The following is a 12,687-nucleotide window of genomic DNA, read 5'->3' as shown; positions in this document are numbered from 1 at the left end:
TCTGTTCGTACAGTAAACAATATCTGGCAGCTATAAAGTATAGATCGACAGTAAGACATTCGTATACTTCGGCTTCTGATATTTCTCGATAGTTATTACTAGTGAGTCTACTAAAAAGAAGACGAACTAATGCTCATGACGAAGAGTAAAGTTGTTATGCCCAGTATGTAAACCGATGAAAATATTTCTCCGGTGGGGCTCAAACTGCCATTTGATCGTCGGTTGACAGTTGATGTCCTAGTTGACGAATTTGCTAAACTTGGACGCCCTATTGACTACATAATTGGCAACTGGTCATTCAACTGGCTCAACTTGCAGGCTTCTCTTCAGAGTGATTAAGGGAACTGGGAGCATCGATTCGAAAAATGCTTGAAAGGTAATGGCAATTATGACAATTCGACCGTTTACTGACACGTCCTTCGAAGAGGAGGCCATCTTCGTTGTGATTAACATGAATGTGAGAAAGGTTTGGGACCTATCTCTCAGGAGCTCAGGAGTCAAGTGAAACAATTTAATGGCAAACGAGGGGGATAACGAGGATTATTTGGAATCTAAGTTTTTGATAAACAGTTCATTTATCTTTGCAAAATAGAAGCATTTCGGATCCTTCAACTAATACGACTTGAAAAATGGAAGGTACTGATGAACAGCTTATCAAATTTCACTTTTATGAAATCCGCCTAACCTTGGAACATCTGCATGTTAATCATTAATATGAGTATAACACCATACGGAATAAGAGATAAAAAAAAGGCGGTTTAGCTACGCATCAATCACCATTGCAAAACTGGAAAATTGAAGAGCTGTATATTAGGTTCGTGAGTGCTCTGAGCTGCTGAAAGTTCCTCATGGAATTTGTTCTGTACTTTCAAGTCATTGTGGTTTCACGTGTAATTTCTACTGTGCTAAAAGTTCTACGTGTAACTTTTAAGCAGGTAAAAATTCATCATATAACTTGTTCATTTTCAATTCCAGTCCAGTTTCAATGTTCCACATGTTTCATTATGCAGCGAATGAGTTTACACAGAATAAATCTAAAGCAATAGCAGTTATTTTGCAACTCTGATACGCTTTCTGACGAACCTAGAGGGATTTCGTGGTGAAACTAAGACCAACCTACACTGAGCAGAATAATTTGGAATTTAACAAAAGTTTTTTCATGGCAAGAATCAGAACACGAAATGTAAAATGAGTTTACTTCGTAAATCATTAATTTTCAATCTATTTTGAAGGTGAAATTTGGCATTGATTTGAAATTACAGTTCAATAAATTGAAAAATCAAAACATTGTTGATTTCATATTACCATTGAATTCAATGTCGCGTAAGTTTTTTTTTGAGGATTGCATATTCAGTGCGTATTTTTCCTGATGGAAAAGCACACCTAAAGTTTCTTAGCAAATCTAAATCATCCAACTATTTTCTTCCGTGCAGCTCCGAATTCACGACCGAGTTCTACTGTGTAACATTTGATTCCACCGAAATTGCTGACTTGGTTGAAAAATGAATCTACCAAACGGGAGCGATAAATGCTTTGCCGCCCTTTGGAAACTGTTCTCACAGGCTGATAATACTAAACCACACCACTAACTTACACACACACACACACACACACAGATTCACACATACACACACCCATACTCGGTGTAGATCGAAAACTTATCCCCAACACAATGACTTCTACCACAGACGGTGGTGGTTCCATTGCTAGCTGCTTCCAAAAAGAAGTGAAAATGCAGTATTTTGCAATCTAATAAATAAAATCTCCCGTCTGGGTTAATCGATTGGTTAGGTTCCCCGGAGGTTCTACGTTTATTTGGTTTCACATCTGATAGTTTTCGCTAGTCCCAGACGACATGTCCCAAATTTGTTCAACCACTGCGGGGTGTTTTTGGTTTGCTACGCCATTTCTATGATTTTTATCTGTAAGAAGAGCTTTTGTGACTTCAAGTTGAATCTAAAGGAAATTGATCACACAGTAATTTTACAACTCGTTTATTCACTTCATATCAACCGAATTAGTCATTTTACACCCAATAGGTACCGATATGCAGATTTTAAACTATACAACGAATTACGCCAACCGTTTCCTATAATCATCTTATCGTGCTGATCGGCGGAAGAGGTAATTGAAACTCAAATAAACGCCATCGCACGCCCACTCTGCCACTCGATGGCAATTGCTATCACCCTCAAAGTTGCACCCACTCAATCGCGGTTCTTTCAGTTTCCCCCGGGGTACACTCATTGAATATGCATGCACCGATCGCATATTAATCGAACGAAGCGAAAAACTGCCAGTGTTCCGATGGTGTTCTGATGGGAGACAAATAAAAAGTAAAAAAAAGTACAGAAAACCTGATCAAACATTTTTAAAAACATCAATTTTTCCCCCGAAAGTGCTATCCGCCATTCTCGCCAATACATATTCAAATTCTTGGTGGCGATGACAGCGCATCTGAATGGAAACCGGCACGGAATAAAGTGCGGATGACACTGTGCGGAACTTTTCACAGACACGAGCGAAGAACAGTGAATAAATCTGGCAGTAAACATGTAAGGAATCCAATTTCTGCCAACTGGATAAACAGCGAATGTCATGTGGCAGGTTTAAAGTTTCGTCAGTTGCACTTTTTAACACGATTGCTCTGAGAATTGATTATTGTCATATTGCTTTGTTCGGCAAAATAGGACCTGAGCAGATAGAACTAATTTGGGTTTTACATTTACTTTTATGCATATGTATTAGGGACGGGATTAATTTTTCAATTGTATCTTGATTCTTCAATTTTTCAATCTAGTTAATTGACATCTAAAACAGCTAGCTCATGAACAGGAAAGTGAACGCACCTGGTTTCAGTTTTACATCCAAACCTTTATTATGGTGAATTGTTTTTGCGAAACTCATTAACTCATTAAGATATACTTAACTTTAGTAAATCGCAACCCTTCTTACGTGTGTCTTGCTTCCCCTAACTTGTTCGTGTTGGGTAATTTTGGCTTTGGATCCATTCTAGAAATTAACGGCAGAAAAGCTGACAAAACCAGGATCAACTTAATCTAATTCGAATAAAACTTTGCACACATCCTCAGCATGCATGAAAATTTCTTCAAATCTTTGTAACTCGGAAACTGTTATTAGTAGAAAAATGGTGTCGAAAATGAAATCGTAGAAAATCGATTCAGAGCTCTAAACTACCTAAATATACTGTGAAAATAAGGCAATCACTTTTGGGTCAGAGGGGGTCTTTCATCTTCTATTCCATGAGCTCAAAGAAATCGCGCTCTCCGAAACATTGACGCATCATAAGTTTTAAATTAATTACAGACCCACAAATTTTCCAACGAATTTTTGATTCTACGATGTTTCATTGTAATAATGAAAATTTCCCTGTTGTGCTTAGGTTTAGACCACCTTGGAAATATCCCTCACCCGGCAGTAAATTAGTTTTAAAAAAATGCGATTGAAGAGAGTTGTTTTTTTTTATACTTTCCTTGTTTTACCGCGAATATAAAATCGTTGTGATGTTATACCTGATGCTGAACTTGTTCTTGTGAATTTATTACACTGTATTATTTGCACTTTGTAAGGGGTGTATGTATTTAACTAGGGATCTATTTGCTGGAAAATCAGTTATGCGCAGGAAATGTGCATGGTTTTGTCTAAGTGTAATAATTCTGATCTTAGTAATATTAGCAACGATGCTCTGTACGTCATTCTCCTTTTACCTTTTTTATAAATATAAAAAATAGGTTTAGAATTCGCTCAAACTTTATAAAAATTTTTCGTGACCCGGATGGCCAAGTGTCATATGCCAATCGATTCAGCTCGACGAACTGAGCAAATGCCTGTGTTTGTGTCTGTAAGTGTATTGTCAACAAAGATGTTTTTATCAAACTAGTCGCAAATGAACGGTCTCCTCGCCACCCTGAACGCTATTGAATGGTTTTGAGATCGGATGTTTACTTTTTGGGTTATACGAATTTTAATGTCAAAATTTTCAGTTTTTTAACAATATCTGTCACAATTGGCCTTGAAATCAGAATATGTTTTTGGACTTAGATTTTGCACAGTAAAAGCTGTCCAACAAGCCATAGATTTTTTAAATCTGTCCATTTTTAACGGAAATATGATTACTGTGTAGGCGACTTTTCGCCTAATTCCAGTAGTAGGAGTTTTAAGCGCTTGTTGATAAAGCAATGCTTCTGAGCAAAATGAAACACGATATTCAGTACCGCATAACTCTGAAAATTCGCATAAAAAAAACCGCATAACTCTGAAACTTCGCATAAAAAAAGACCGCAGAAGGGTAAACCGCATAACTCGCATTAAAAAAACCGCATAACTCTGAAACTTCGCATAAAAAAAAACCGCATAACTCTGAAAATTCGCATAAAAAAAGTCGCGTAAAAAAACCGCATAAAAAAAGATCGCATAAAAATAGACCTCAGTGTACTGCCATCTTTCTAACACATTACATATGTGTTAGAAAGGTGGCAGTATTTTCAAATTCAAAACAATTTCATTTTTATATTGATGTATACTGCTTGCAACAATAATTGGTAGAAGAACACAACTTCTTACACCCAAGATAATCTAATTTGTGTGTGAAAAAAAAAATTAAAAAAAGCTTAGCTGATATCTACAAACTCTTACGCTCCCATAAAAGTCTTACGCTCCCATAAAAGGTTCCTGAATTTCATTTGAATTCGACTTCTGGTTCCGGAACTATGTAGTGAAATTAAAATAATGGTCTTAAGGTCCCATAAAACTGCTTGTTTTTAAAACAGATCCGACTTCCGGTTCAGGAGATACAAGATGATTAGTGTAAAAATTTCACATCATTTTATCATTTCACTTTATCGAATTCACAGATTTTGAGAGTCGATGACCAAATAAACTTATTTCAGTTTTACCGAAATTTGGATTCTGATGGAAGGTACCCAAAAATTTCATGCGGAACGCACTACGATTTCTCTAAGATAGCTACACTGATTTTCAAAAATTCCGAATCTAATGAAATGGTTAACAATCCATTAGGCGAATTTAACTGACATCGGCTACACTGATTTCCGAATTCCGAATTTCCGAAAGAATCGGGAATAGAGAAGCTAAAAGAAGGCCAAAACAAATTTATTAAACAAGAATTCAAATTAAAATAAACTTATGGTCCCATGCAATATTGGTGAATTTTATCCGATTCCGGCATACAATTTTGGAATTACAGGATGAGTTTTTAAAATACAAACCATCATAAAAAAATTATGATACCAAAAAATCTTCAAGGTTGGGCTCAAAACTATTTCAATTTATTCGTCATTCTAACTCATGAACATACGAGCTATTTTGGGTTACGCCGGTCTCTGAATACTCAAATGAACGGTTGAATGCAAAAATCGAACAAACAGTACTTTCGACTTTTTTGTACGGTTCTTCCAGGAAAAGATGTGCCTAAACCAAAAGCGTTTTGTAACTGAAGATTGTAGCTTTCGAACAGTATGTAACATTCCGAGTGAACATTCTATTTTCAGCATAAGATATAAAAGCTAATATTGATGCAAAACATATATTATAGTATTACTTGATTCATTCAATGAAATATCAAGAAAATCATGAGTATCGCTACGACAAAACAAAAACATCAAGACAAAATATAACGGTAAAGTTTGTTATTATTTTTATCTTTATTATCTGTTTACATCTACCCGGAAGTAAACAATGTGTTTACACTCCTAATTGAAATTCTCAAATTTTCGTTGAGTTCTAACCCTAAAGCATTATAAAACTGCAGTAGAATAATCATTGTTGAATTCCGATGAAAATAAAGCTTGCTTCAGATAGAATTGGAACAAAGACAATTGCCTGCATTTCAGTTATTTATTATTGAATTTAAGATCTTTTTTATACGAATGTAACGTTTTCTTCATACTTTCAAGAAAAAATACGGATAAAATTATTCGTCACGGTTTCGAAGGAATTCTCGAATTTTTCCTGTAACACGGCTCATTAGGCGGCGCACACTTTCTTCGTCCATCGTTTTAGCTATCTTATTCCACCAGGTCGTCATCTGATTGGTGTCTTTGACAACCTTTCCCTTTGCCTTGAGTCTCCTCTTCATGATTGCCCAGTATTTCTCAATAGGGCGGTACTGGGGGCAGTTGGGTGGGTTAAGGTGTTTCGGAACAAAATGGACCCCTTTCTCTGCATACCATTCTTGAACGACTTTGCTGTAATGGCAGCTTGCTAAATCTGGCCAAAACATTACGGGATGGTCGTGGGATCGAATGAATGGCAAAATTCGTTTTTGGAGACACTCTTTTTGGAATAGTTCCGATGTCATTGTCTTATTTGTAACGAAAACTTTCGTTTTTTTGCCACAGTTGCAAATGCCCTGCCAAATCAAAAGTTTTCTTGCAAATTTGTCGGCAAAAACAAATTTAAATTTGGTTGGATCATCCCCCCGAGCCGTTGCCAAATAAAATTTTTGACCTGGGATTTACCCGAAGTCAGCCTTGACATAGGTTTCATCGTCCATCAGAAGACACCTGTCGAACTTGGTCAGCACCTGGTCATATACACCCAAACCTCCGTTTACGAACACTTTTTATACGTTACCTCTTTTTACGTACCTCTTTTTACGAACCAAATCCCAAATAACTTAAAATTTTTTACGAACTACCTCTTTTTACGAACCCCCGTTTAGTTCGTAAATGGAGGTTTCGGTGTAGTTTTCGAGAACGAATTTTGACCACACTATTCTGTTTTATGGTCCGATTTGGCTGTTTGCTAGCTCGATACGACTTGATTCCTTTCCGGGGTCGAGTTCTCCTCACGGTACTATGGACAGCACCGGAATTTCTTGCCAAATCACGGCCCGACAGATTAGGATTCCTCTTAATCGTCTTCAAAATCTTACCACGCAGTTTCCGGTCGACAGTTCCACTCCGACGATTGGCTTGAGGCTTCCGAATCGTCGTCAATGTTTCCTTATACCGTTTGATAACGCGCCATACGGTATTTCTGGGCAATTTCAGCTGTTTAGCTAGCCTAGATGCAGACACCAATGGAATTTTCAATTAACTGTGCACAATTTTTTCCTTCTTTCGGCTTCCATGTTGATTGTTTACAAAGTACAGTCGATTTGTGGAATGTCAAAAATTATACGTGAAGCTGAAAAAATTCCCGACACGTGGGCGCCAAGAACTTTCAAATCCGTCCACCAGAAGCGCCATAATATGAGCAAAAGTTTGTTCCAATTATAAATGAAGCAAGCTTTAATTGTTTTGCAATTAATTAGCATTAACTATGCGTCTGCTTAGCGGTTTATGTTGAACCGCGAGTTGGCATTAGTAGTTAAGCATTAACTGATAATGGACTTATGAGTCGAAGACGAAATGCCACCAACCCAAGGTTTTTAGCGTAGTTTGTTGCAAGATAACACCGAATCTCTTGACTTTTTCGAGAAAAAGGCTCACTAAGGGAAGCCCTGTCAGCTTGGAGCGAAATCAATCTTCAGTTCAGCAACGCCATCGCACGGCATCACATTCAACATATCATGTCAATTGTATGGGTGCGCAGTGCTGCTATTTTGGCGCGCACGAATTTGACATTTCTCTCCCCTACTTCTATGTACGAGGTTCGATGCGGGCTCGCCTGAGGGCGCCATGCTCGCAAAAAGGGATGTTGCTAATGATTTGTTCGGCAAATGTGAGAGCTTGATATCTTGTTAATATGTAAATTTGAACCTCGCGCACCACTAGTCGTCCCGGGTTGGCGGTTCAATGCATAGGGCTCTGGTCTTACAAGCCAGCTGTCGTCTGTTCAAGCCCCGACCTGGAAGGATTCTTAGTGTCAGTAGGATCCATAGTACTAGCCATGCAATGATTCTGTACACTAAGAATCGGCTGCGAAGTCAGAAAGGCCAAATTCCACCACAGGAATGTAATGCCAAGACTTTACTTTGCACCACTAGTTGGTCAAAGTGCTAAAGATGTCGAAAACAACATCTTGTCGAGCACTCAAAACCTATAAGAAAAACTTAGTGTGGGATAGAAAATTTAACTTTCAAACTGTTCGGAACATTCTATGCAGGGAAAATACAAATCGTACACAGTCTGCAGGCATCCAAACCGGCACATGAAGCAGAATTTCGTGGCCAAAAAGAATGCAAGGCTCATGTGCGATGATTTTTGACGAAACAGCTTTAGCTCTAGGATGTCAAGTTCAATTTTAAACAGCTTTCCGGTCATAAATTTTACATCGCGACTGGCCGTGAGGATGTGTCGGTAAAATTCAAACTCAGAGTTGCCAAAAAGTTTGTGAATAATGCTATAATTTGGCAAGCGATTTGCAGTTGTGGCCTAAAAACGGAACCATTTGTCACAACCTCGCGATAGCATCCCCAGTTTACACCAAACAGGTGTTTTTGTGAGTATCAATTTACTTTTAGTCAGCCTTTATCAGATCCAATTGTTAACAGACTTTCCATTAAGTTCGCTTTCCATAATGGCCCAGATATTTTTGATGGAAATTGCGGCGGAGATTTCGAGGGCTAGCTGAAGGAAGCAAAGTCGTTTTTTTTCTTCCAGAGCCGAAACACGCAACTTTGATACTTTCCTCTCAGAGGATCCAATTCAAGAAATTATCGATGTTTTACGCGACTCTGAAGTAAATAAACAGTAAGTGAAGTATGTGAAAAAATCTACCTTTCTTATTTACGATAGTATTAGCAAGCTGGGAGTGAGGCCTTTCCTTTACATCACTTTTTTTTATTCAACACCGAAGAACAACTTTACGAGTTGGAGTAAAACAATGAATAAATATTCACAATTGTTTTATGGGATTCGAAGTAATAATTGGTGATTCATGTTTAATTATTCTGAACCACAAAGTTTATGATACAACAAAAATCTGCAAATAGCCTTATATGCAAACCAGTTAGAGAATCTAGACCTGCAATTCACTGCAAGTAAAGATATCATATTAACAAGATATCCAGTTCTCACATTTCAAGAACAAATCATTGACAGCATCCTTTTTTGCGAGCATGGCGTCCTCATGCGAATCCGCATCGAATCTTCTACATACAAGTAGACGAGAGAAATGTCAACTTCGTGCGTGATAAAATAGCAGCACTGCACACCCATACGATTGACATGATATGTTCAATGTGATGCCATGCGATGGCGTAGCTGAACTGAAGATTGATTTCATTCCAAGCTAACAGGGTCTGCTGCAAGTGAACATTCCATGCATAAATGTGTGAGCAGTATCTGGAAAATATTACCTGCCTTGCCTTACAGCCTTCTCAATTCGAAATAACAATATTAGATAACGATGTTGAGATTGAATTTCCAACTGATGACGTTCAACTTCACGTTGCTCTGCATCACATATTTACTTTCTAAACAAACAAACTCATCGTCGATCAGATGAAATAATAACAAGCCAGTTCCTGTCGAGCTCACAAAGGAGAAAGCCGCATAGACCTGTATTTGCTTCGAATTAGCCACAATTGCAAACAAGAAATGTACGTTTCGAGTCATAATCGATATTTATGAAATCAAACATGCAGTGGTACATTTGAGATTGTACGGTTTTGTTAATCAATGCCAAATAAACTAGCACGAATGACTTAATCATGTCACTGATGTAAACAACGGCTGTCATAAGAAAATCAACCGATAACTCTTTAAAAGAGCTGTTTTTTGCGCTTCAAACCAGCATTTCTCCGTCGTCTACACGCTCGGTGCCTTTGGCCCACTACAAGTCGTTAATGTCGTGCAGCAGCGCTTTACGAGATTAGCTTTCTTGATTTATACTTTCGTTGGATTCCAACTTCGGACACATGCACCAAAACCAAACCCAGTCCAACCCGACCCGCTCGATCCCATATTTCAAACGCCAAGCTGCGGAAAATTGTTCTCTCATTCCCCATCATCACCGCTCACTATTCTGCCGCCACCCTACGTACATTTTGATCCCGAGTCACACAGCGGATCCACACTTATCATTCCAAGGGTACTTGTGTTCTTTTCGACGTATATTTGTACATGTATTACATCTTTTTTTTATTTCTATCTTTTCGACAGATCCTCCGATTGTTTCGCTGCGGCTCGGATCGACACTCTCGGCTGAGGACATCAAGGATAGTGACGATGTTTACTTCGAGTGTCACGTTCAGGCGAATCCTCCATGGAGGAAATTGCACTGGCTACACGACGTAAGTGTTATTTACGAGCAGTGTGCTCTCCCGGCCAGCCCTGTCTAACTAGAGGGCGAATTTACCCCTTTCCGTCCCGTTTCCCGGTATTCCCGATCACATTCTGTTTTTCACTTTCAAGGATTCGTCTGTGCACAACGTCGAGCTTGTACCGGCAAACAAACCCAAACAAAACTGAGTTTTCAACCATGGTACTTGAGACACTTGTCAGATGAATTTTGCCAACATTCATGTGGGCTAAATTGTCGTATCTTTGCTAGTGATAAGCGATTTTTATATTGTTTGGAGGGGAGAGTGAGGGATTTCAAACTATACTTCGATTGTACTGATACCTCCCTCGAACATCATAATTTTTATAAATTGAAGAACTGAAAGTTGAACTAAACGAAAAATGCCACGTTTTAGGCTTTGCCGATTTAAAAAATTCGAATTTATTTCAATGTTATAAGGATTATATAGATATATTTATTTTTGTCATTTTGTCGTGGGTAATCTCGAACCACTTCACTAACTGAGATAATTTGAACAAATATTCATGTGAAACGTTCATTTATTTTTTTTTTATTCAAGAATATAATGTTTAAGGCACACTGCTTAAGCTCTAAGATGCCAAGGGCTTTTACTAATTTAAAATTTACGACTAACTTAAAACTAGGGTTGTATCATTAAGTAATGTCATATTTGGGTCGCAGTGGTTGACTTTGGCAGATCCAGCCTTCATGTGGTGATCGGCCGGTGATCTGAATATTTCATGAGAGTCTTCCATATGGCGTTGGTGAATATTCATGTTGGCCGCATTCTTCGGTCCGTGTGGGTCCGCGGGAAACACCCCCAGGTTACGAATACCCGGCGGGTGGCCCGCATGCTGTTGATAAGTTTCCGTGGGCGATGATGGTGTTGTTACAGAAGAAAATGAAAAAAAAAGATAGCGAAGTAAATATTGCGGAAAACGAAGTAAAATGGGGATATGGGAATGAAATGACTAAAACGACAGAGATCTAATTAGTTGACATCGAGATGGTGAGAAGACGGGGAGGGGGGAAGCGAAGGTTAGTGACAGCAAAAAGATCTTGTTAGTTCCGATGAAGATGGTGGACAGATGAGGAATCGGGATAATCGGCGGAAGTTAGTGTCGAACCTGCAGTTGAGAAATAATTCTTAGCCACAGTTGAAACAACGTCGATAAATAGGAGGAACTTTCTAAGCCAGATGTAACAGATTACACTTGTATATTAATGTGTTTGAGAAACTGGTATATGAGAAGCATATATGAACTATCCCGACTCGCCAACACATCCCGAACCGGAACCTCAGGCGGTCTACCTCGGGCCCTGAGGGATTCCAGTAGCTTCGACCTGGCGTCGCGATACTCTACGCACGACCACACGACATGCTCGATGTCCTGATAACCGTCGCCACAGGTGCAGAGCCCGTTCTCCACGATCCCGATACGCCGGAGATGTGCGTTGAATGTATAGTGATTTGACATGAGTCGTGACATAACGCGAATGAAATCACGACTCACGTTCATCCCCTTGAACCAAGGTTTCGTCGATACCTTAGGGATAATGGAGTGTAGCCATCGTCCCAGTTCGTCATTGCTCCATGAAGTTTGCCAACTTTCGAGAGTTTTCTGACGAGAGATACTGAAAAATTCATTGAAGCAGATTGGTCTTTCATAAATATCACCTTCTAATGCGCCCACTTTAGCCAATGAGTCTGCCTTTTCATTGCCCGGAATGGAACAATGCGAAGGGACCCAGACTAACGATATTAAATAAGACCGTTCAGATAAAGTACTCAAATGTTCCCGTATTTTCCCCAGGAAATATGGGGGACACTTTCCTGGCTTCATTGCCCGGAGAGCTTCTATTGAGCTTAGACTGTCCGTGACAATGAAGTAATGGTCTTTGGGCAAGGTTTCAATGATCTCGAGGGTGTACTGAATAGCAGCTAATTCTGCGACGTAAACTGAAGCCGGATCACTGAGTTTGTAAGAAGCGGTGATGTTTTGATTGAAGATGCCGAAGCCTGTGGACTTGTTAATGTTTGATCCGTCAGTGTAAAACACCTTTTCACAGTTGACTGTTCTAAATTTATTATAAAAAATATTTGGGGCCACTTGAGGGCGCACGTGAGCCGGAATTCCACGAATTTCTTCTCTCATGGATGTGTCGAAAAACACAGTAGAATCAGAAGTATCCAAGAAATGAGCACGGTTGGAAACAAACGAAGAAGGATTAATATTCTGAGCCATGTAATCAAAATACAAGGACATAAAACGGGTTTGAGAATTAAGCTCAACTAACCTTTCGAAATTTTCAATCACCAGAGGATTCAAAATGTCGCATCGAATGAGCAAACGATATGAGAGATCCCAGAACCGGTTTTTCAATGGGAGAACACCCGCCAGCACTTCGAGGCTCATCGTATGAGTCGATTGCATGCAACCCAAGGCAATACGC

At 39.0% G+C, this 12,687-nt stretch overlaps 1 protein-coding gene across 1 annotated transcript in view; it reads left to right on the top strand.

Annotated features, from left to right (window-relative positions):
* Window positions 1–12,687, top strand: part of LOC131427758 (CD166 antigen-like) — a 1,130,565-nt gene that overhangs the window by 1,046,291 nt on the left and 71,587 nt on the right. Inside the window, exon 10 of the mRNA XM_058591222.1 lies at window positions 10,092–10,222. Coding sequence (XP_058447205.1) covers window positions 10,092–10,222 — 131 coding nt within the window. The remainder of the gene's footprint in view (window positions 1–10,091; window positions 10,223–12,687) is intronic.

Source organism: Malaya genurostris, chromosome 2 (assembly GCF_030247185.1).
Source record: "Malaya genurostris strain Urasoe2022 chromosome 2, Malgen_1.1, whole genome shotgun sequence".
Lineage (NCBI taxonomy): Eukaryota > Metazoa > Arthropoda > Insecta > Diptera > Culicidae > Malaya > Malaya genurostris.
This window is presented reverse-complemented; position numbering and strand designations above follow the sequence as displayed.